At 36.5% G+C, this 23,201-nt stretch overlaps 3 protein-coding genes across 3 annotated transcripts; 2 read left to right on the forward strand and 1 right to left on the reverse strand.

Annotated features, from left to right (window-relative positions):
- Positions 1 to 1,691: 1,691 nt before the first annotated feature.
- GCK72_023357 (uncharacterized protein) lies at positions 1,692 to 2,786 on the forward strand (the record flags this gene model as incomplete). Its single annotated transcript, XM_003106710.2, has 3 exons — positions 1,692 to 1,896; positions 1,948 to 2,205; positions 2,416 to 2,786. The coding sequence occupies 3 exons, from the start codon at positions 1,692 to 1,694 to the stop codon at positions 2,784 to 2,786; spliced, it is 834 nt and encodes a 277-aa protein (XP_003106758.2).
- Positions 2,787 to 7,240: 4,454 nt separating this feature from the next.
- GCK72_023358 (uncharacterized protein) lies at positions 7,241 to 10,286 on the forward strand (the record flags this gene model as incomplete). The annotated part of the gene is made up of 6 exons (XM_003106610.2): positions 7,241 to 7,489; positions 8,733 to 9,031; positions 9,083 to 9,225; positions 9,330 to 9,737; positions 9,784 to 10,034; positions 10,092 to 10,286. The coding sequence occupies 6 exons, from the start codon at positions 7,241 to 7,243 to the stop codon at positions 10,284 to 10,286; spliced, it is 1,545 nt and encodes a 514-aa protein (XP_003106658.2).
- Positions 10,287 to 10,825: 539 nt separating this feature from the next.
- GCK72_023359 (uncharacterized protein) lies at positions 10,826 to 12,007 on the reverse strand (the record flags this gene model as incomplete). The annotated part of the gene is made up of 7 exons (XM_003106609.2): positions 10,826 to 10,939; positions 11,012 to 11,090; positions 11,137 to 11,207; positions 11,252 to 11,338; positions 11,387 to 11,462; positions 11,510 to 11,645; positions 11,791 to 12,007. The coding sequence occupies 7 exons, from the start codon at positions 12,005 to 12,007 to the stop codon at positions 10,826 to 10,828; spliced, it is 780 nt and encodes a 259-aa protein (XP_003106657.2).
- Positions 12,008 to 23,201: the final 11,194 nt, after the last annotated feature.

Raw genomic sequence — 23,201 nt, forward strand, 5'->3', positions numbered from 1 at the left:
TTCTAGCATCAGTTCTCTTTTTGCTTTCACTTTTTGTCTTGTTTCTATCAGTCAGCCTGTTTCATTTTTTGTTGGCGCAAACTTTTTTGGAGATTAACAGGTAGTTTTTCAAGGTTTTTGAGTTTTGGCCTTGTTGTAGTTGCTATGCAGATCAACCGGTTTTTATTCAGAGCAAAGCTTGTAGTTTGAATGATTTAGTATTCCATTTGGCTTACTTTCAGCTGATTATTGAGATACGTTCAATTTTAACATAATTAGAAAAAAATCAGACACTGATAAGAAGAAGCTTGCAGAAAAACAAATTGAAAACTATTGTGAAAAACTATTAGTAAGATTCAGTTTCAGTGCGACAAAGATACTTGCATGGTGATATTTTTCAGTGAGAAACTATACATTTTTGAGATTTAAAAAAAAGATGACAGTATGTTCTGTGTCAGCGGAAAGAAGAGAGAAAGTGATTGAGGTGAGAAAGATCAAATGTTGAACAATGGGAAAAGAAGCGTTCTTATTTCTTCAATTTTGTGGCCTGTAGCCAGTAGTCGTTGTTCACTTTGTTGAAACACTGATTCTTGGAAACAAAAAAAATCTAACCTTCGATAAACTCTTTGAGTTCCTTTGTCGAAAGAAAGAAGAAAATCGTATCCTTTTTAGCGTCATTTACTTTATTGTTTAAAATTACTCCTCTTTGACAGGCGTAATTGTTCTAAAATGATACCACGACATCTTTTTTATTTCTGAAAATTAAATTGATTCAAGAGAAGATTTTGCAATAAAAAGTATTAACTTTCGAATTATCAGTAAAAACCTTTATTAACCTTTTAAAACCTGAAAACCAATGGAGTTTTAATGTAGTGATTTCGAGCAACTTTTGTAAAATTTACATATTTTTACTCAAAACGGATACACACTTTCCGAGACTTGTCCATGTGATACCATTCAACTTTCAATAAACTAGAGACTTCTGACCATTCTTGTGACGTCTAAACTGTAATATAAGAAGAAGCTTCCAAACCAAATCCAAATTTGGTATTTTCCACACCCCTACCTCATTTAATCCTCAAGTAGTCTGCAAGTGCTATCATTCCAACCTCTAAATGTTCCTAATTTGTTCAAAATGTCTGCTTTGGTTTAGAAGACACGTCTTCTCGAATGTGCAGCTGGGACCAATTCAGAGTCTATTAGGACACTAATGTGTCTTGTCGCCGACTAAAACACAATTAAAAGGATATTGCTTTTTTCATCACCCACGATGTAGAGCAGTTCACCATGTACTTTAGCAAATGTACTGACTCTGTTTTAGATCTTTACCAGAACCTAATTGAGAGTGACAAAGTTATTGTTCTTTTGTGCAAATTATAATTCATTTTATGTTTTCTGTTATACCATAACAAAAAATGCGTCTGCATAATTCAACGGAAGCATTATTTCTCTCTCTTTCTCTCTCTTTCTTTTTTTCTCAAAAACAGCCTCCTTATTTTCCGATCTGTCTTTTTCTTTATCCGGCTTTTCAGAAATCTCTCGTAGTAATGCTCTAAGTCTGCTTTCGTTCCATTCCCATACATTTCTCACTGCTTCTCATTTTCTGTCAACTTCTATTTCTCTTAATGCTCCCTCTTACTTCGGTCTCTCTCTTTTTCTCAATAGCCTCTTTTTTTTCTTCACAACTTCTAATTTAGGTCCCTAGAATATAAATGACCCAAGCTGAAGAAGTCATCAGTTACCTAATCAATTCCATTGTTGGACTATCATCTGCCTCCAGCAAACAGTTTCGAGCATACTTCCGAGATGCTGATCCTGGAGAGCCAGATACACTCCTTTGTTTGTGCATCAAATGGCTTTTCAAAAACGGAGATTTTTCCGAATTCTACGATGGAATCAAACCGTTGGTCAAAGGAAGTGAGTAACTTCTTTCAGTATTGAAAATTCAAAATCAAATAATTTGTTTAGAATCTCTTGCCGACTTTACCGACAGTCACTTGATGCGTTGTCCGGAATTGATGAAGTTTATAGTTGCTCATGCTGACAACAAATCAAGAAAGAACAAATTTTCAATCAAAAAAGACGAGTTTTCATTATGTGTTGGAAGAGGCCGACTGATAACCGTCCCATTTACTGAGGATATGAAGGAGCCTGCAACTCTTCTAGCAGATTACACCAAACTTTTGTTCTCTTTCAAGAATTATGATATCGAATATGCATTTGAAGGTGGGTTGCTATAATATTTTTTAAAGTCTTTTGATGGAACACATAGTAAAAAACAAGTCTATCTGGGAGTGTGTTAAAGTATCCGCCGGTTTTTGTGTAGTACCGAAAATAATCATCAATAATTATGAATATTTGTTTCAGTACAACTTATCAAGAACTTCCAATTATGCTTTTCTACGGGTTTTGGATTAAAATCTTCATGATTTTCAGGCTGCTATGGGCTGCATCGCAACATGGATCTCAGCCAGAATCATATCAAGCTGTTGAGCAAACTCACCCCAGACCTGTTTGCTGAAAAAGGGACAGCAAAGTTTGGACGTGAAAGAAATGGCAGACTTGCTGTTCGGATGAGCAGAATCTCTTGGCTCAAGAGTGGAATCTATTACAACGCTATCATTCAGTTGTTCGAGTCCCTCCGAGGCACAGTGATTCTACAAGGAGAGCAACCTGAATGTGAGAAGCCGGTGACCTTCAACGAAATCCTGCAGCACACATTGGCACATCCGGGAAAACACCTGCTCGATGACAAGCCGAACTTGCAATGGAGCTGTCTGTCCATGAAGAAAAAGCGCAAGGAATAATTGGAGGTTTTTTTTTCAAATAACATATTGCCATTTCTTTAAAGTTATTGTGTTTACCTCTTTTGCATCCCGGTGGTACCTGCATGTCGATGAGTCATCTTTTTTGACCTAATACTGTAATTTTGCTTCTTTTTCATATCTCATGTAGCTTCTTTGCTTATTGCCCTAATAAATCACCTAATCACAACGAACTACATCAATGACCTATACTATCATTCATTCTCTGTCTTCTCACGCAGGGTCGTAATTTATCATCTAATCATGGGAAGACGTATAGAGTTCCGATTGGAAACCGACATTCCTTAAAAGTGGCTTTTCACGGAAATACCCAGCTAAAAAATGGTTTGGACGGTGGAAGAAATGAACTGGTGTGATAAACATCGGGTTCTCAACGTCAGACGATGTAGGTGACAGTGAACAAAAAAAACAGAAACAGATTGGGTGGTCTGAAGATGAGATACAAAAAGATCACGTTGCTTTTCACACAAGATGAAAAGTAGTTCTATATGATATGTTCCAATCATTATTAATCAAAATAAAGTACAAAAAAACTCCAACATAAAAACGTTGAGGTTATCAAGTTTCCAATTCATCAAACAGCTCACGAAAAACAGGTCAGCTCTGGTATTACATATGATTTCCTTTGTAAGATAAACCGTTACAAACTACATGAAAATGAACAGAAAAGACTACAACACAATCTCAGAAGAACGCTTTGATTTTCCGAGAAAACATTTTGTGAAAGAATATCCTAACTCAAACATTTTAAAAACAGTTCAGTATCCAAGAGATTACCGGATGAACGCTGATATTTTTCATATTTTAGTACTGTCCCTCATTGTCGGTAGGGTTCACATCGTTCTATTATTTTTGGGGTAGATCACCATTTTTCATTTTCCCTCTATCGAAGTCCTTGAGCAGTGATCAATGACAGTTTTCCACCCACTTCTAAGTTTCTCCCCGGCGTCTCCAACTGTATTCTCCTTCTCATCTTTTGAAAATTCAGTCATTTTGATGGACGATTATAGTTCAAACAGGTGTAGGTGTACAGTCGCTGGTTTGACATTCCATAAAATAAATATAGGCTTACAAAAGAGGAGCGTGTGGTTGAGAGAACGAGAAGGATGGACGATGAGAAGCAAGGGGGTGGGGTTCACGCGTTGGGGGGCGATGCGAAACGTGATAAGCAAACACACGTCCTTTCGTCCACGCGTGTTCGGCTCTTTTCCATTTTGTGCACGTCCTTCATCTTCTTTTTTTATGTTAGCGGGGCCCTTATCCGCTCACAATTACCCTTTTGTTTCTTTCTGTTCCGACGCTCGTTTTTTCTGAATTCCTCAAAATGTCAATGTATACACTTTCCGTTTCAGTTCATATGTTTCTAACATCAAGACATAAGAACTCTTACCTTCTCCATTTTACAAAATCTCTTCAAGTACCTTTAGCTTCACTCTCTTTGATTACAAATATGCAACCGTACGTGTGTCCTCACTAGTGCTTCATTTGTCCCTTGTTTTCTTGCTTGTCCTTCTACATATTCTTAATTACAACTGGTAGTTTCCTCTTGTGGTAAATGAACACGCATCAACAGCTAACAACAAAACACAACAAGTCACGTCACACGTTCTGTACGTGTTTCTTGCATTGGTGTTTTTTCTATTGCTGTTTTTGCTTTCCTGGTAACAACAAACGACGACTAGATAGTGTATGGGTGACAAAAAGTGAAGTGGACCCCTCTGTGATGACGACAACGGCAGGCATCTACAGCTACAGTAGTTCGATAACTGCAGGATGAAAAGGACACACGCAGGTCGGTCCGGTCCGTCAATGACGAAACCGTCGAAATGAGAAAAGGTTACACGTTTTGTCGACTTCAATCCCGCAGTTTTGGTGACGTTCAGTCATCAGCCTTCTTCCTCCCTTCATCTTTTTTCTTCACTTTCCACCGTTTTCCTTCACGTTAATCTTTGACGTTTCAATCTATCCGATTTTGCCCCTCTAAGTTTTCTTTTTTAATTTTCATGTTCTTCTTCCGACAAAGCTATATGGAATGGTTAATACAGTCTTCTATATCTATCTCGACCCTTTCCGTGACATCTTTACAAAATATTAGCAAACGAAGGTGTGACGAACAGAAAAAACGCATGGATACGTGGATAAAGATTCATGTTCGAGGTGTCTATGGCCAACAATATGTTTTTCTAAACTTTGTCTGGACATACACTTTCATTTTATTCAACTTTGTGTAGATCTATATCTGCCATATGAAAATCAAATACATGAAATTGTATAACTCACATGAAATTTAAAATATTTCAATGGCAATTTCTTGCTGAAATCATTACTGAAAGATTTGTAAAAAGTATTAATTCAAGTTACGAGATTTTTATGAAGAAGATGAATTTTACAAGAATGTATCAAAAGTACAAGACAAAAGTTACAGAAATTGTAAATCTTTTCATAGATTTAACTAATTTGACTAGCCGAGACACTACAAGTCGTTATAGAAGTCAGAATAGATTTCCAAGAAATCAAAGGTCTTCCAGCTTCAGACCCCTTATTTTGATTTTGTATTATAGCCAAAAGGAATATTTTGAACTTTTGTGAAAGAGAAAAAGATTGATTACAAAATTCTTTTTTACCAATGCAGTGGATTTTCTTAACAATTCTATGGACGAAAAATTATTTTATCGGATGATATGATTTCTATCATTTGGTTACTATAGTAACTCCCGTAAACTATGAATTTCAATCCAAATTAGGATTACCTCCGTATAACGAAGCTGGCTAATAAGTTTTGCAGTATTTCCTCTTTACGGAAAACGTGTATTTCATCAGATCTTGAGCACGTTTTTCTCAATTGTCCCCTTTCCCTTATACTCTTCCTTTCTCTATCATTTTCTGTTTGTTTTTTCTCAATCCACACGCAACTTTCACGTGACTTGTTGCGTGTACATCTTTTCACACTTTTCCCGATTCGCAATTATTTTGCAACTTTTCACGCTATTAGTTTCCCCGGTTTTGCAAGAACTTCTGAGTTACACGTATTCTATTTTTATGATATTTTTATGGAAAAAGTTGGAAGGGCACAGTAGTACATCCATCTCGTGTTCCTGTTCGAATCCGTTAGCACGCAATGAGACGATAACGCGGCAACAACCAAGTTTAGAGAATGGCTTGTTCGACCCCGCATACCACATTTCGACCACATACACAAAATTTCGCATCATCTCACACTCACGAACCACACGCACGCACACGCAAACATTCACGCACGCAATAATACGAACTGACTGGTCGTCGGACAAAACTGCCCCCATGCTGACGGGAAGAGGCTTCCCGCAAGCCGACAAGCCAGGGGGTCCAATACAAAACCAGTGATTTGACGATTACTTCGGAAAGGGGGTAGAGACACCCTCAACGACGCCACCAACGACGCCGTGACACACACACATACATATACACACGCGTGTGAAGACCGTTCCGTGTGTTTCTTGTTTCTCACCGTTCCGTTTTTCTCTACACCTCCTTCTTTACGCTTTCGGAAGGAGAGCTTGATGCCGAACGTCCGCGGCGCTAAGTGAAAGTGAGAAGTGGAGAAGAAGAAGAAGACGACAGGAAAAAAACAAAACACACGCGTCAGTTGTCGGTCAAACGTGAGATAAATTGGGTGGTGGTCCATGGATACGTGGCACAGAGTGTTACGTATCGTGTTGCAGACAAACGAGCACGTGCCGGATGTTAGTTTTTTAGTCGAGTTGCTTTGTGATGACTGATTGCTAACTACTATTATCTTCACTGAAATATCTGACTATTGTGATTACTTCGGCATCTGGAATTATTAAATCATAAAAATATGTTTATTTCAATTGTGAACTTAAAAAAAAATTATTCATCCGTTTGTGTAGTTTGAGGGTTTTCAAGTTTTGTTTCAGAATTTATGATTTTTTTTTCTTTTTTCTTTCTGATCAATTCTACCTGATATTGAGTTCACACCTCTTTTCAATTTTCCATGTGAACTGTTTGCTCATTCCCTATGACCCCTTGATTTCTCGTTTTCTTCTCCTGCCCAGCTGTTGTAGACTTTTTCTCGCCAACGCCGGCCGTCTTCGTGGAACGAGAGCTCTTGCGCGGGGGGCGCTTGCGACTTGGAGGCGTGGCTCGGATAGTGCGTTGCTCACTGTGCGCCTTGTGTTTTTGCGCTTACAAACACAGTGTTGCCTTTCTTCGTTGACTCTCTCCTCTAACCTCAACCAACTATACGTCATTTTCTTGCCTCCACTTTTAGCCCCCACTATTCTCATTTCTCAATTTTAGATTGGAGCAGTTTTTATTGGGAGCTGCTCTTTTTGCATTGACGTGTTTTCTGTTTTTTTGACAATCGCCTCGTAACGTCATCTTTTTTCCCTAATTTTTGTGCAGATATTTTTTAAAGTTTTCTTTTTTCAGGAATCATGACTGAATGTGGATTATTGATGCCTCTGGAACACAAAAAAGATGTGTCAGAAGAGAAGGTCACGGATGGCCCGAAAGATCTGATCCTGAAGACGACACCACGAGAAACTGAAAATGTATCCCCTCTGAATAGTTCTCCCCAAGAAACAACCGATGAAGAATCAGATATTCAAGTGGCAACTGATATGGCTGTAAATGTCAACATTATGGCTAAAGAACCAACCGTAGCTCTTCCACCAATTATTACGGTATGTTGTTTTCTCTTATCAAAATAAGCCAGTGATTCATTAAGTTTATTTTTGATGCCACTATTCCTTAAAATAACATTGATTGTTTTTTTAATCAGTAGATGAGAAGCTCTCAGCTAAATTTGAAATGAGTCAAACGTGAGAAATCATGTGGATTTCGGAGACACGAGAGCCCGAGACTATTTGTCCAGCACGGCGACGGTCAGCCACGGACGGTACGAGCATTGGCGGGAAAGAGGTTGCGGAGAAGAACGGGGAGCCAAAAATAGTAACACGCAAATTTGCAAAGAGACTTTCCCGCTCGCGCGTCCGCGCACCTACTCTCTCATGCTTTTTTATTGTGTTTTTGATAATTCTATCCAGCCAGAGAGGGGCGCATGCTCAAAACAGTCTGGCTATTAGTAGTAAGGGCGATAGATTGAATTGGACATATGCAAAACTGTAATTTCAATGCTTTATGTTTTCGCAGGATGGCAGACTGAAACGAGTTGAATATTTCTAGCTGTTTGTTTTCATTAAACTTGAAATTTTATTTTGAGGTAGTGAAACATAATTATAATCGAACAACCAGGTGAACGGTAATCTTGAGTAATATTAATGTTCAATCAGGTTTTTACCACTTCCTCAGTCATTCTTAAAATCCAAAAATGACTTCCATTTAAAGTACACCCAAAGTTCGAATGGTCAAGCTATTTCGGTTAGTCTGCTTTTCAATAAAACGAGCCACACGCTCTTTGCGCAACGGACGCGGCGTGCGCCAGCGCGCCAAATAACGCGTACTCATGATGCTGACATTGGCTCATGTATTTGTTTGCCATCAAAATAGTCTCTCCTCCCGACGGAACGTTGCTTCTATTCTGGGGTGTGGCTTTCGAACGCATAAAACGTGCATTGAAACTGGACTCCTTTTCACCGGGGCAGAGGTGCGCAATTGTATGGATTTGTATGGTGGTGCGGAAAGCGCTGATCGCCGGCTGCGGCCGCAGCGGCGATCAGCGTGAAAATAGTGGCGCTCGGCGACCACCCCTAACGAGAACGGTCACGCACCGCGCCGCCAGACGCAAATAGTGCACGAGCGCGAGAACATCATGATATTCTCGTGTCAATTTGTTCACCGCTAAACCGTTATTGGAGGAATAGTGTTCTGCACTTATAAAAACACGTTAAACAATACACAGATCTTGAACACTTTTTCCTAGGCTAAGGAAAATGAACATTCAAAAAAAACATGAATTTGTTGCAGGTAAAATGTGGAACCCTCACTGCAAAAATGGTAACAAAGCTTTTCACATGTCCTGGAATTCACCAAAACTGCATTTTGATAGACGGAGAGACAGAGTATATCAGTCCAAAGGAATTCACAGTCCGAGCTAGCAAGGATAAGCAAAAAGACTGGAAGGGAAGCATCAGAATAGGAAAATCCAACCTTCGAACTCTCATGGAAATGAGATCGCTTGATTTCCATGACCACCCGAACCAATGCTCAGCTAAATGTCAAAGTAGAAATTACATCACTCCGAAAGACCCAACTACTGATCCATCGTAGGTTTTTAATGCTCACGACTTCAATAAACTAACGTTCCGTTTATTTAGCGGTCGACGACGGTCTAGCACAACCAAACTAATTCCTCAAAATATGTTCTCCCATTTGGCCACTGGGTTCCCAACCGCGTCGACAAGTTTGTTCACAGTACCAAAGAAAGAAACACAATTATCAGATGGACAACCAACATTAGGTGAGTCACGTGACATTTGAAACCCTTTTTGTGAGCAACAAATGAAGCAAACATTTGTCCCACAAAAGACTATACTCAACTGGTGAACCAATTACTATTTTTAGGTACACTATTCAAAAATCCGACGTTCTCTCGATTTGTGGCTATCAGTCAGAACATGAAAAACAACAATTTCTCAACTCCATCAACCACACAACCGCAACTTCCATTCTTTACGACAAATACAATAAAAGAAGAACCAATAAATGTAGATGACGTGACTACGCAGTTATTCCAACAACAGCAACAACAACGTGTTGCTGCAACAAGTTCCCTGCTGCAAACAGTTCCACCACAACCTACAACATTTTGGAATTCTGAGAACAGTTATCAGGGGAAAATGGAACAGAATCCTCAAGAATTAATGGCAGAAATGATCAACACAGGACTTGGGGATAACATTATTGACATGATCATCAATAAAATGAACAATATGAGGGATAAACTCAAGGGAATCTCAACATGCCCAAACAGTGAGTTTTTATTTTTAATTGACTTCTTTAACTTTTTAATTTTCAGTTCTTCTCAAAATGTTGTGCAGTTTGAACGCAGCGGACACATTCTGCAATGCAATCCAGGCTGTTGACAGCATGCAAGCGGAAATCGCAAAAGAAGAGCAACTTTTAATCAAAGGACAAGCTCAAGTACACCGACTGTCTTCTGACTATTCCTCACTGGAAGATGAAATTCCTGGGAGGAAAAGGTCGCTCGATATTGCAGATCTTATTGGTCAGCCACAACCAAAACGGCCATCAATTACTACTTCAATGGTAAGTTCATAGATACAATTCCTATTTATATGATAGTTCTTTATAAATAATATTCAGCTGGAAGATGGTTCCGAAGTTCCAACCGTTCAACATTTGCTAACACCTATTAAACCAATTGTAGCAGTTCCGAAACCAATGAGTCCTCAAGACATGCTGATGAATATTGCCAGTAGTATGAGCTCTACCATTGAAAGAAACCATGTCCTAGCAGCTCTTCACATGGAGGAACTCCGAACGGCTGCAGCACAATAAGATACTCATGTTAACTATGTTGATACCACTCAAACATGATCACAATTAATAGCATTCCAATACTAACCAAAAAATTTCTCTGTGTATTCCCGTCTATCCAGACAGTTCAATTCTAGTCTATTTCTATTTTGTATGCAATATAGCCATCATGATGAATAGCAAGTCACTGTGATATGATTCTCTGAAACACCATCTTATTAAGCTTGTTCAACTTTATCACTATGTTTATCTGTACAAATCGGTTTTAATATTGATTTCATTAATTTATTATCTCCTTTCTAATCTTTGTAAGATTCTAATTTTTCCATGGGATTATGCTTTACTATATTTCTCGTTTGTACATCACCATTTCCTTTTTTGTAATATTCAAATCTGACAAAACAGATTGAAATAGCTGTGATTAATAAATAAATTATGTTTTATTTCAAAAAAGTGTTAACAATTGCCTGAAAGCTTTGAACGGTCAAGTGAGAATTATACCATAAAATGCATAGACAAGCCGTAATATACAGATATTGGCAACAAGCGGTTGAGTGAGTCTACTTTTTCTTTTTGTACTGTGCAAGAGCAGGGAGTTTTCCTTCTGGTAGTGAACGGTATGGGTTTGGAACTTGTGCACCGGGGTAGCGGGTTTTGTATTGGTTCACTTGGTCCTAAAATATAACAATTTACAGTCGTAAAAACTTTCTCAGATTTCAATTTCAGAATACATTTTTTTAACTCACCAAGAAATCATCGTATTCTTCAATTTCCAACAACAAGTTATTCAGATATGTGTCTCGATTTGTTGGCTGTGGTTTGGCTCTGAATAAAAATATATGATTTAGTTTTTTCATATTTCTCTACTCACCTGAACACAAGTGGTGGGAAAGTGAATGGACGTGGTGTAGTATGTTGTCTGATAACACGATTTTGTGGATGCTGAAAACAGAAAGTATTACAATAGAACCCGCTACAATACTTACGTGAACTGGTTGATGGAATTGAGCAACATATCCATACTGTCTAGTTGTGGCAGTGTCACTGAGTTGGTAGTTACGAGCTCCTCTAGCCTGTAATGTTTCGATTTGCATGATTTTTTGAAAAAAAAGACAACGTACCAAATTACGTTTTCTTTCTGTCACCAAATTGGTAGCTGACACGAAATTCCCATCCTCGTCATAGGTTCCTCCAATTCTGAAAATTGATTTCGTAGAAAATATATTAATATAAATGAAAAATACCTTTCTTCTGGAACAGGCGGACCTTCTGGAGTGTTGTTAACTGCGAAAGGGTCAGCGACTGGTGGAGGTGGAGTAGTTGGTCGAGCAGTTGGTTTGATGGTGGAAGTTGGAGATTCAGTTGTGAGCACTCGGATAACTAAAGTGTTCATTATAATCACAGAGAACTTAATTGTATACCCATCGACACAAGAACCATATTTTAGAGATTAAAAAAGGTTGTGTAATTACAAGCTTGATCATGACACATTTGCCAAATAAGCATAGCTTTTATAAATACATACCTTCATCGTGAGTCATTGGAAGTGGTGGTAAACCAGAAAGGAATTGTTGCCTTTCGGCAGTGAGTATTCTGCTTTCTGCATTTGCAAGGTTACCGAAACCACCAAGGTTTTGATTCCTCAACAAGCGGAAGTATAAATCTAATTGAGATGGTCCATATGGCATCTGACACAATGCCAGCCCTATCAGAATGCTGACTAGAATAGCTATCCTCCGCATAGCTTCTAAAAACATGTTGATAATAGGTGTGGAACGATGGAAAAGTAGAAAAGTGTAAGGGGTCAGGTGAATGAGAGCGTGAAAGTGACGAGATGATAAAAAATAGAAGTTTAAAAAGTGAATGTGAATCTACAATCACAATGTTTAATGAATACACTTTTTTCTTATCTCCGACCGTGTTCAGAAGCCAGATCAGGCGTGCCAAGACACAACAAAAAGCGGTGGTGAAAGCTTGAGTGAAAGTCAAACTTCCGTCCTTTCGCTTCGGAAAACTTCTGCCCAAAAACATGTGCGCCGACTGTTTTCTTCGAAACAAGTCTGATTTTCTGATTTTAAGCGAAGGATTATCCGGTCTTAAGAAGTAACTAAAAACCAAAAGGAGAGAACTGAAAAGACATTGATGAAAAGAAGGATGTTGTAAACCGAAGAATAAAATTTAATTTGTTTCCATGGAAAATTCACCTTCAAAACAAAAAATACAATAACGTATTCCGATTCAAAGAAATTGTTGAAGTACAGTTGAGACAAAAAACTGACATGTTTGAAGGATTTTGTGGGGGGAAAGTGGAAAGATGAGAGGGCCTGTTGCCTCACCCAAGGGTAGATTCACACATGTAGACACATGCCATACAATCAAACTAGCTTTATCTCTATTGATATACACAACATGAGAAGAATAAAGAATATGTAATATAATAACAAGGGCACACGCTGACGTAATTGATTCGATATATTTTTCATTAATTTTCGACCTTTTCATTTTATTTTTTTTGAGGACAAATTATACACAAACAAAGAGTTTTTGACTTTCTGCATAAAAATTAGTTAGCTTCTTATGACTATGATTCAATTTTTAACCCCCTTGCAGTATTTTTCATGAATTTTTCCTCTAAAAAAAGCAACGTTCTTTTCAGCGTTTCTACAAACTCATTAGATAATCTACGACTCCAAGTTTCAAAAGAAACTGAAATAAAACAAAAAACAACTAAGTTAAAATTAAAGAACGGGATCTTTGAACTTTAAAACTAAATGAAAAAGTAGGAATACTTGCGTTTAAGTATTCTTTCTCGAGTGAAACCGTATTGCCTTGACAATAAGCGAATTAAAAGGGCGGGGTTGAATTAAAATGAAGAATCAAAGAAGATAGAATAAGAGGGAAAGGAGGTATTGTACTTGGTATCGGATATCTTCAAAAGAGAAGTGAGAATGACTGGAAGGAGAAAAAGAGAAAAGAAACCGAAGTGTAAAATGAGATGTGGAGAATAGATCGTTGGTGACGATATTATGGGACGAAGAGTTATGAGGTTCGCTCGAACGATGACGTTGTCCTCCTCCCTTTTTTCTTCAACGTTTTTTAGTTGCAGTTCCGAAGAAGTAGGCACAGGTTTGTCGACTAGGTAAACATATCTTTCATGGCGAAAGTGAAAGAGAAATGTAAACGAGATGAGGATTGATGAAGAAACAGGAAATGGCAACATTGTTAATGAAAACAGAAACACGGTGAATAGGAATAAAAATGAGAGTGTGAGACAATAATAGAAAAATCCCTTAAGTCCAGCTGATCTAAAACCACAAGCCTTGAAACAATACTTTTGATTTGGGATATTACGGTGGATTAAGGTTTTCGGAATAGTGTGAAACCTATATTAAAAGGGCATGCCTTCAATTGTAAAAAAAATGATCAGGGATCCTTCAAATACAGACGCTCTTCTATTGTTCAGAAGAATCAAAGTTAAAAAAAGAAAAGTGAACAGCAAAGTATCTACAATTTTTGATATTACCCATTGTTTTACCACCGGACGTACTTCTATCCATAACTGTCCACCCTAAGTTCTTCGTTTACCCTTTTTCTTGACTTTCATCTATTTTTTCTCATTTGGATCTCTAAACATTGAAGATCAAAAAAGAAAAATGAAGATGTGAGTTTTCTATAGACAGATGCATCGAATTTCAATGAATATTTATCATACTTGGTATTACTCCCATTCATTCTTGATTCTGGAACGGATGTGCAAAGATGATAAATTTTTGTCTGCTGAGCAATTCTGAGTACATTTAAAAATGCCGAAATTCTCGATAATGTTTTATGGCTTGTTGTTTATCTATAGGATCGTCTGTGAATTTCAGAGGTCAGTCTGTGAAGTGCAAAAAATTATAAGCGGGAAGACTAGTCAACAATGTTAGATTTTCAGTTTCTTAGATTTCATTGAAGGAATTCGTATTTCTTGATGAAGATATATCTGGTACTAAAGTATTATTTTTTAGGAAAATGAATGAACTAGTTTTCCAGTTTTGCAATTCACTTCGTTTATCAAGAAATACTTCATTTGTACTTTGAGAACTAGAAGAAGATAGCTGTCATCAATGCGTTCCAAGCAAAAAAAAAGAGAAGAAGAACAAAAAAAGCGGCGGAGCAATTTCGCCAATTTTTCATTCAAATGTCACTCTCCGAGTCTTCTCCTGTTAATGACAGTATGCCATTTGCGCGTTCTTTTTTCTTTTTTTACATCGCCTAGGTTCGAGAAGTCGTCAGCTCAAGAAGGCAATTATCTAAAGCAAAGACTTTGTGAACTTAACTGACATTCGTTCGCACTTACCCTCTTGCAATGTTTTTAACATTTTCTTCCTGCTAAAATTACTTTTTATTCGTTTCATTCCATCATGTTTCACTTTTCATTTGGAAATGAAATAAGATTTGAGAATTAGATTTCTCAAACCAAATTCAGAACTTATGAATACTTGTTTGGAGAACAAAGACAGACAGAATAAAAATCAAAAGACATCAAAAACCAACATTCTCAAGTGTTTTCTGTATTCTCATTATCATCAGGCTTAGAATTTCTAAATTTATGGTTTTTGACCACTTCATATTTTCTGTGAATATACTTTTTGAGTTTCAAAACTAACTAAATTGCATATTTTATCCCAGACAACTTTTTCTATCCATGAACGCTTATTTGTGAGTGTCTGTGTCTGTGAATATCGAGATGTCGTCTGTCTACCAAATTTCTTATTTTCGAAAAAGTGCTCTAATGGAATTACCCTGTTCTTGGTGCCTGGAATTAGGCTGACACTTGATGGATGTCCGACATGAAAAACATCAAACTGTATATGTATTTTTGCTCTATTCAATTTTTTTCTCATTTTCTTTTGTGATCCGAGCATCAATAACCAATGTATCATTTTGACAAAACTCCCGTAAATACCCTTTGTATTCGTATATTCGTCAACAAAAAACTTGGCCTACCAGTAGTCGGGTGGATTTTTTTCCACTTTTTTAGTGATCCATCAGAAATTGGTATTCTTCCCATAACCTAGACTGAACGAAAGAAGTGGTCCCAGTGATCCTTCGTTCTATTGCTCATTTGTACCTAACAAGGAATTTGAACTGATTTCAGATTACTAGACAAGGTAGGACCTAGATCTTTGTCAGACTAAAAAAAACTAGAAAGCTTTCTCACGTTTGGTTCCTAGACACTTGATTGCTTTTTCTTATTCTTCATTGTCTTCGAATTTCTTCTAATGAAAATAGTGTCAGCTACTAGCCTCACAGCTAGCATGCAAACCCTATTCCGGTTTCATTTGATGAGCTAGTTATTTTTTTCAATAGACTTCATTTACCCCTTTTCAAAGTTCACTCCAAACATACGACGACTTCAAAACAGAGGGCGTGGGAAAGTTATGATCAAATCTCTCTTCATAAGTATGTTTTGCGGTTATTAGGCTTCCCGAAAAAGACTCTCATTGTACTTAAAATAGCATCATGGAATTTATTTTTACCTTCTACGCACTTCAAAGAATTCCTCATATAAATACAACGTAACAAGCAACCATTTCCTTATTTTTCTTCTCTTTTTCATATTTTTGCTCTCACTCTTAAACTTTCAGATTTATTGGACCCTCTAGCTTGTCGGAGGCTCAATCAAAAATGATGTGAGCCTACATAATTGCATTTCCCATAGCATGTCTTGAAAAAAATGTAAATGTGCTCCGGAAATTCATTCGCCACTGGTGGGCAGCGTTCTTTTTTCTTCTTTTCTTCGTGTTTCTCCAGACTTTTTTTTGGCTATGCTCTTCTCTGATTTATTTTTTCCGTTTGCATTGCAACAGAATCAAGGATGTGTGTCAAGCCAAGCGATCAGGTGTTTTAGACATAAACTCGATCAGACAAAAAATGATGTGATTCTGAACGTTTCTATGGTATACATTTTTGCTAAAAATTACTCACTTCTTCACACAGAAATTACTGTAACCCATGTGGGTGAAAGGTCTAAATTTAAATTTATACTTTTAAAGTAAAAACCATTTTCATTACTTTTCATTCGTTTCATATTCGAAAACGTTTTGGTGCATATTCAATTAATTAAAATGGTAAGAAGATTCTTAGATATGAGCCAATTTTTCATTACCGCCCACGGAAGTTTTATGACATGAGAACCGTTTTATGAAAGGCCCAGCTCAATTTAGAACTTGGTCATCGGGTCTCTATCGATATAAAACATGGGTCCCACCCCCTTACCCAAAAAGTATCCAAGTAACTTTGTCAAAAACTTCTTCATATACAGCACCACTTGAGACCTCCCATGTTCCTGTCAGTCAGTGATGACGCCTCCGGAACACTTGACGTTCCAGAAGTGGAGAGCAAAAAATAATCGGTGTTTTCCGTGTCCGATAAACACGTGTGGATGTTCTTCTTCTCCTTATTTTCCACCTACCCGTGTCTCCGCCCCCTTCTTTTCATCCCTAATCCAATCACTGAATCGTTCTAGAGTTGCCAAGAGAACGTCTTCTTCCTTGTCTGAAGCGTTCATTTTTGGTTTTGAGAAGTGTAGCACGTTTCTTTTCTTTTCTTGATCCCTCTTACCTATTCTAGTGGACAAGTGAGACTTGGGTGTTGAATTACCCAAAACCGGATGGAAAAAATCATGTATTCTGTGAATAGGATACCTCATTATTAAGTGTCTACGTTGCGTGGGCATATTAATTTTTTATGGTTTTATTAGAAAGATTTGATCTGCTTTCGAGGACAACTTCAACACTTCCTTATGGTTTCTGAGAAAAGAGTCAAAAATATGACGAATGTTTTGTCGTATAGTTTCGATTCCTATAATATTTTTATATTCCCATGGAATCTCCACACAGCCCACTCAAAAGATGTTCACAGTTTTCTGTGTCATCATATCATATTTTATGAATGCTACGATTTGTTTTCCATCTTTAGATTTCACTACGTCGTCTTGAACCACCAGTGGGCGGAGCACATATGATAGTACTACGAGGAGCATCTTCTGAAATCTGTCATGTTTCATTTGCAATTGTGTTTGTGTTTGCAAAAAATTCGTGTATGACTCAATGTCACGTGTGGAATGAAATGAACCACGAAAAACAAAGTAAATCGCACTTTCTCGAAGTTGCGCGAAAACATTGTGGCTATCTGATTCCAAACACTTTCTCATCCTTGTTTAATTTATTCAAATCCAGCATCAAACAATTGCAATGCTCTCACGTGCTAAGCTCGACTCAAAAACATATTCTGTACTTTTACTACTTATACTCATCTCACCACGCCCCCATTTTAGGGGTTACTCAGAAAACTTTTAGTTCTGCTTTCGAATCCTCAAATGACCTTTTTGCTTTAAAACCGTTTGATTGATGTGCGCTCCTATCTTTGTATTGAGAGGAAGTTTCACCCATTCTGTTCGAAAAGTGGGTGAATTCATTCTTTGAACTATTTTCTTGGAAAGCATCTTTAGTTAACAATGGTAAGATAACTGTCCTTTCCTCTCCCGACAACAATATTACCATCGAGCTTTCTGTCATTCTCAGAAAGACAACTCAAGTAAACAAAAAATTAGACGGGACCTCTTTGATCAAAGGGTTCATCCTCTTACTTTCTTCCTTTTTATTTTTCTTTTGCATGAAGTGTTTTCTTTTTCGGAATTCAATTGTTCACTTTTATTTTCGGACTAGAAAAGAAGGAACAAGTGAAAAGAGAATTTCTATTCATTGGTTTAATTTGTTTTTCCGTGTGCATCGACACGAATTGAGTAACTTTGTGCTATGAGAAGGAGTCTCCCGATTTTCTACCGGCCCGGACCGGGCCGGTAGAAAATTTTCAAGGCCCGGCCCGGCCCGAAGGCCCGGCTTCAAAAAATGACCTTTTTTTTTCCTAATGTTTTTTCGAAATTTTTTCAATTTTTTATCGAAAATGTGACCATTTTTACTATTTTTCAGATTTTCTTCTAATTCTGAATCATAGTCGAAAATTTGACTTTTTCGCGAAAAAATTCAAAAAATTCGAAAAAAATTGAAGAAATTTGAAAAATTGACTTTCGCGCCAGTTTGCCCGGGCCTTCGGGCCGGGCCGGGCCTTCGGGCCGGGCCGGGCCTTGACAACTATGAAGAAAACAGTATTGATGTTTACCCTTGTTGTGATGAATTTTGGTGTCAGATAGTCCCACGTAGAAAATTAAACACTAGTATGGAGAACTACGTGTTCTGTGTGTGCCATATTGAGCAAATTCCAAAACATGTTCCAGCTAAGCTCAAATTGGACTAGACAGTTTTTATCTATTTCTGAAAACTCGTTGCTCTGGGAATGTACAACTTTTAGTGGTTCATCCATTCTTGCAGTCTGCTTTTCAGTTTCCCCCAATTTCTGAGTATACTCAAAATTTTTTAACGCTACTGTGAATCAAGGGTAATCGTGCAAACGCCTAAATGCAGACATAACAAGCTGTGTGATTCTCTGTTTTATCCGGACACAAACATTCTTCCTGACGATGCTAATTGACCTTCTGGAACATAACTTTTCTGTGTGACTACATATCTTAGCAAAAAAGAGAAAACTTTAGTCTACTCGTACCCTTTCCAATTCCAATATTTTGCTCTCCAACGGAAGCGAGTATTGGTCATACCTTTATACATCATAAATGCTAATAGGTAATCTAAATGGAACACTCTTTAAGTGCAATTAGTATTCATAACTAAATAAAAATTCAGAGAAAATTGCTTTATTTGCATTCTTGTTTCCTCATTCATTTTGAACCCATATGATCTATTTTTTGTATTCCACTTCCAGCACCCCATGTGAATCGGCTCATCCGGAATACAAAAATACATTTTGGAGTTTTTTTGTGTTGAAAACAACAATATCGGGAGAACAAAAAAAAAGAAGAAAAAATGAGTGTGTATTCATATGTGGATAAAGAAGAAAGAAAAAGCGATTTTGTGAAGATTATATGAATTGAGTGAACATCAGAACCTGATATACATATAAAATGTTCACTTATGTTACTAGGTACCGTATTCTTATAACGCCGACCTAGAAACCTAACAAGTTACAGTATTCCTAACTGACCAACACCCCCTCACTGTGATAGGTATCTAACTAGTTGTCCAAACCATAAACTTGATAAAGAGAAAAAAATTGAATTTTAAAGTTTCAATGTGTCGGACTAGATCTCTTCTCTCATACATCTTCTTTTTTCCTATTCTATTCTATACTTCCCATTTGATCTCATTTTCGAGAACGTCACAAACCAATCTTCTTTTTTGTTGAATCGTCTTCACACTTTGAAACATTAATTATGTTTTTTTTGGGGATATACTGCCTTGTCCCTTCTCATCATATCCGTTTTTCTTCCGCGATTCCTTTTTTGGCTACGCGGAGGGGGAATACGTTATGAACAGAGCAACTAAAAATATGCTGGCGTATGTTTTCTTGATTTTTTTTTGCTTCTTGCTTCTCCCCGAAAAAAAAACCAACTTCTACATTTGTATGTGTGAAATTACCAATTGGCTCGTTTTATATCCGTCTTTGATTTCTGATTTACTTTTTGAAAAAGAAAATTATTTTGATGAAAACACTCATCACTTTTTCCTGCTTTGTCAAAAAAGTTTTTGGGTTTTTCATTAACGTTTTCTTTTTCTTGTTTCTCGTTTTTGCTTTTTTACTCACAGATTGCGTTTCATTTTCATTCATTCTCTGGAATCAGAAGTCACCATCAACCAATATCTAGAATAAATAAGAATTCTAGACCAGAAAATGAGAACATCTTTATTCTATTCATCACCTCAATGGACGATAGTTCCTGGTCATGTTGGAATATATGACATATAACGCGTTCTCTGTAAGACTCGAGCAACAGAGGTACTAGGGAAAGTTAGTTATATAAACATGTACTCTGAGTCTTCGGTAACACATATACACAATATTGGGTCGCAGCTCCGGGTTACTGTAGTACGGTAGGTGCTCATAGGTCAAAAAATGAACTTTTTGAGAATTGATCGGGAAAAGCTGAAATTTTCAGCATTTATTGGATAGAAATAGAGTATTTATTTCACAAAGTTTCAAAGTTTAAAAAAATTTTTTAGCAGAGTTATGGCCAAAACACACACTTTTTTGACCGATTTTTTGAAAAAATCTAAAATTAGGATCCTTAATCGGAATTTCCGTATTCCAAAACTATTTTTTTAACGTTTGTTATTATTTTTTCTATTGATCAAAAAAAAATTCATTGAAAAAAACCTCGGCTGAAAGGTTCAAATTTGATCTAGAAAAAACCAAAAAAATTTTATTTTGAAGTTTTGGAAATTTTATTTTAGAAATGCATAGTCCTTATAATTTGCAACATTTTTTGTATTGACACTTATGTTTTAACTCTTCATCATCACATAGAAATCTTGAATTAAGTGGAAATTATCAATTGAGCGGCGTGTGATTTCCAGCTGTCGCGTAAGAGCGGAATACACAAAATAAATGTTTTTGTTTGAGTAATTTTAAGATTGTGCTTTGTTTGACAATACTCTGCTTACTGTAGAAAACAATTCGGTACGTTTTTTATTCACAAAGTTGTGCATCAATTCAATTAATATCTCACATGAGAATCTCTTGCGTTGGGAACCGTAGATCTTGATATTTTTTTGCCAAAAGACATTTCTTGGTCTTACTAAAAAACTCCGAAAGTAGTAGCGGCGTTCTCAAAGTTTTGCTAAAAAAATAGATTTTTTGTTTTTTTGGAAAATTTTTTAGTCGACTCACTTTGGCTCTTCATAACTTCTCGCATTTTTAATATTTTTAGAAGATTTTTTTTGCAGATGATTGGTAAAGACATGTTCTTTATTTTTGCTTATTAAACTATAAAGCTACTACCTTGTCGGAATGAGATAATTTAGGAACTATTTTTATTTTGGAAACACGTTCCCAAGAGACCGAGTCCATTTGATCATTTGACGGATAATGCAAGTTCACACACTCAAATGTAGATCAAACCAAAAAATGAGATTTACTTTAAGTTTTAGACTTCTTTACAGGTTATTTAAGTACTACTACCCTACATATACTCTACTGAACAGAAGAATCGTTCGACCCTCTGTTTTTTTCCAAAATTTAGATTTGGGTCATTTTTCAGAAAAAGATGTGAACATAAAAAGTGTTTTAAATTAAAATGGAAATCAGGCCACAGTGTTCTTTTTCCCATCACGTGACCTAAAAATGAAAAATTCCGAAAAAATTGGTTGTAGGGTAGTAGTACTTAAATAACCTGTAAAGAAGTCTAAAACTTAAAGTAAATCTCATTTTTTGGTTTGATCTACATTTGAGTGTGTGAACTTGCATTATCCGTCAAATGATCAAATGGACTCGGTCTCTTGGGAACGTGTTTCCAAAATAAAAATAGTTCCTAAATTATCTCATTCCGACAAGGTAGTAGCTTTATAGTTTAATAAGCAAAAATAAAGAACATGTCTTTACCAATCATCTGCAAAAAAAATCTTCTAAAAATATTAAAAATGCGAGAAGTTATGAAGAGCCAAAGTGAGTCGACTAAAAAATTTTCCAAAAAAACGAAAAATCGATTTTTTTTGGCAAAACTTGGGAGAACGCCGCTACTACTTTCGGAGTTTTTTAGTAAGACCAAGAAATGTCTTTTACCAAAAAAATATCAAGATCTGCGGTTCCCAACGCAAGAGATTCTCATGTAAGATATTAATTGAATTGATACACAACTTTGTGAATGAAAAACGTACCGAATTGTCTTCTACAGTAAGCAGTTTATTGTCAAACAAAGCACAATCGTAAAACTACTCAAACAAAAACATTTATTTTGTGTATTCCGCTCTTACGCGACAGCTGGAAATCACACGCCGCTCAATTGAAGATTTCCACTAAATTCAAAATTTCTATATGATGATGAAGAGTTAAAACATAAGTGTCAATACAAAAAATGTTGCAAATCACAAGGACTACGCATTTCTAAAATAAAATTTTTAAAATTTCAAAAAAAAAATTTTTTTGGTTTTTCTAGATCAAATTTGAACCCTTCAGCCGAGGTTTTTTTTTATGAATTTTTTTTTGATCGATAGGAAAAATAATAACAAACGTTAAAAAAATAGTTTTGAAATACGGAAATTCCGATTAAGGATCCTAATTTCAGATTTTTTCAAAAAATCGGTCAAAAAAGTGTGTGTTTTGGCCATAACTCGGTTAAATTTTTTTTTTAAACTTTGAAACTTTGTGAAATAAATACTCTATTTCTATCCAATAAATGCTGAAAATTTCAGCTTTTCCCGATCAATTCTCAAAAAGTTCATTTTTTGACCTATGAGCACCTACCGTACTACAGTAACCCGGAGCTGCGACCCAATATTGTGTATATGTGTTGCACATTTACTCATATACGTTCTTTGAAAGTTTCAAAGCTGTAGCTAACTTAGCCGCCCTACGCCCCTACCTACAGTGACCATGATCGAGTCTTACAGAGAATGCGTTATATGAATTGTCATAGACTTTTTGTTCTAAGAATAAAAATATGCTTGAAATATCTCTCACTGTCATCATTTTCTCAGATTTTCATATTTCATGAAAACAAATAGAACTAGAATAGAATTTAATTCGGTAGATTGTTCGGAGAAATCAAAGTACTTGAGACAATTTTTCGTTCGAAGTTCAAGGGGAAATTAGAATTCTCAAAAATGAAATTAATTTTGATTGATCATTTATCATTTATTGATCATTTATTACAGTGGCTGCAAACCTAAGAGAACCAGAATCGTGTATCTGGTTATTAAAACAAACTAGATACACTGATACAGTTTTTGTTATTGGTATTTATTCTATTCTCTTGCTCCCTTCATTTCTTTTACACTGAATGAATTTGGAGCTAGATAATCAGTGTTCATGGGAGATTCAAAT

The sequence above is a fragment of the Caenorhabditis remanei genome, chromosome X (genome assembly GCF_010183535.1).
Source record: "Caenorhabditis remanei strain PX506 chromosome X, whole genome shotgun sequence".
Lineage (NCBI taxonomy): Eukaryota > Metazoa > Nematoda > Chromadorea > Rhabditida > Rhabditidae > Caenorhabditis > Caenorhabditis remanei.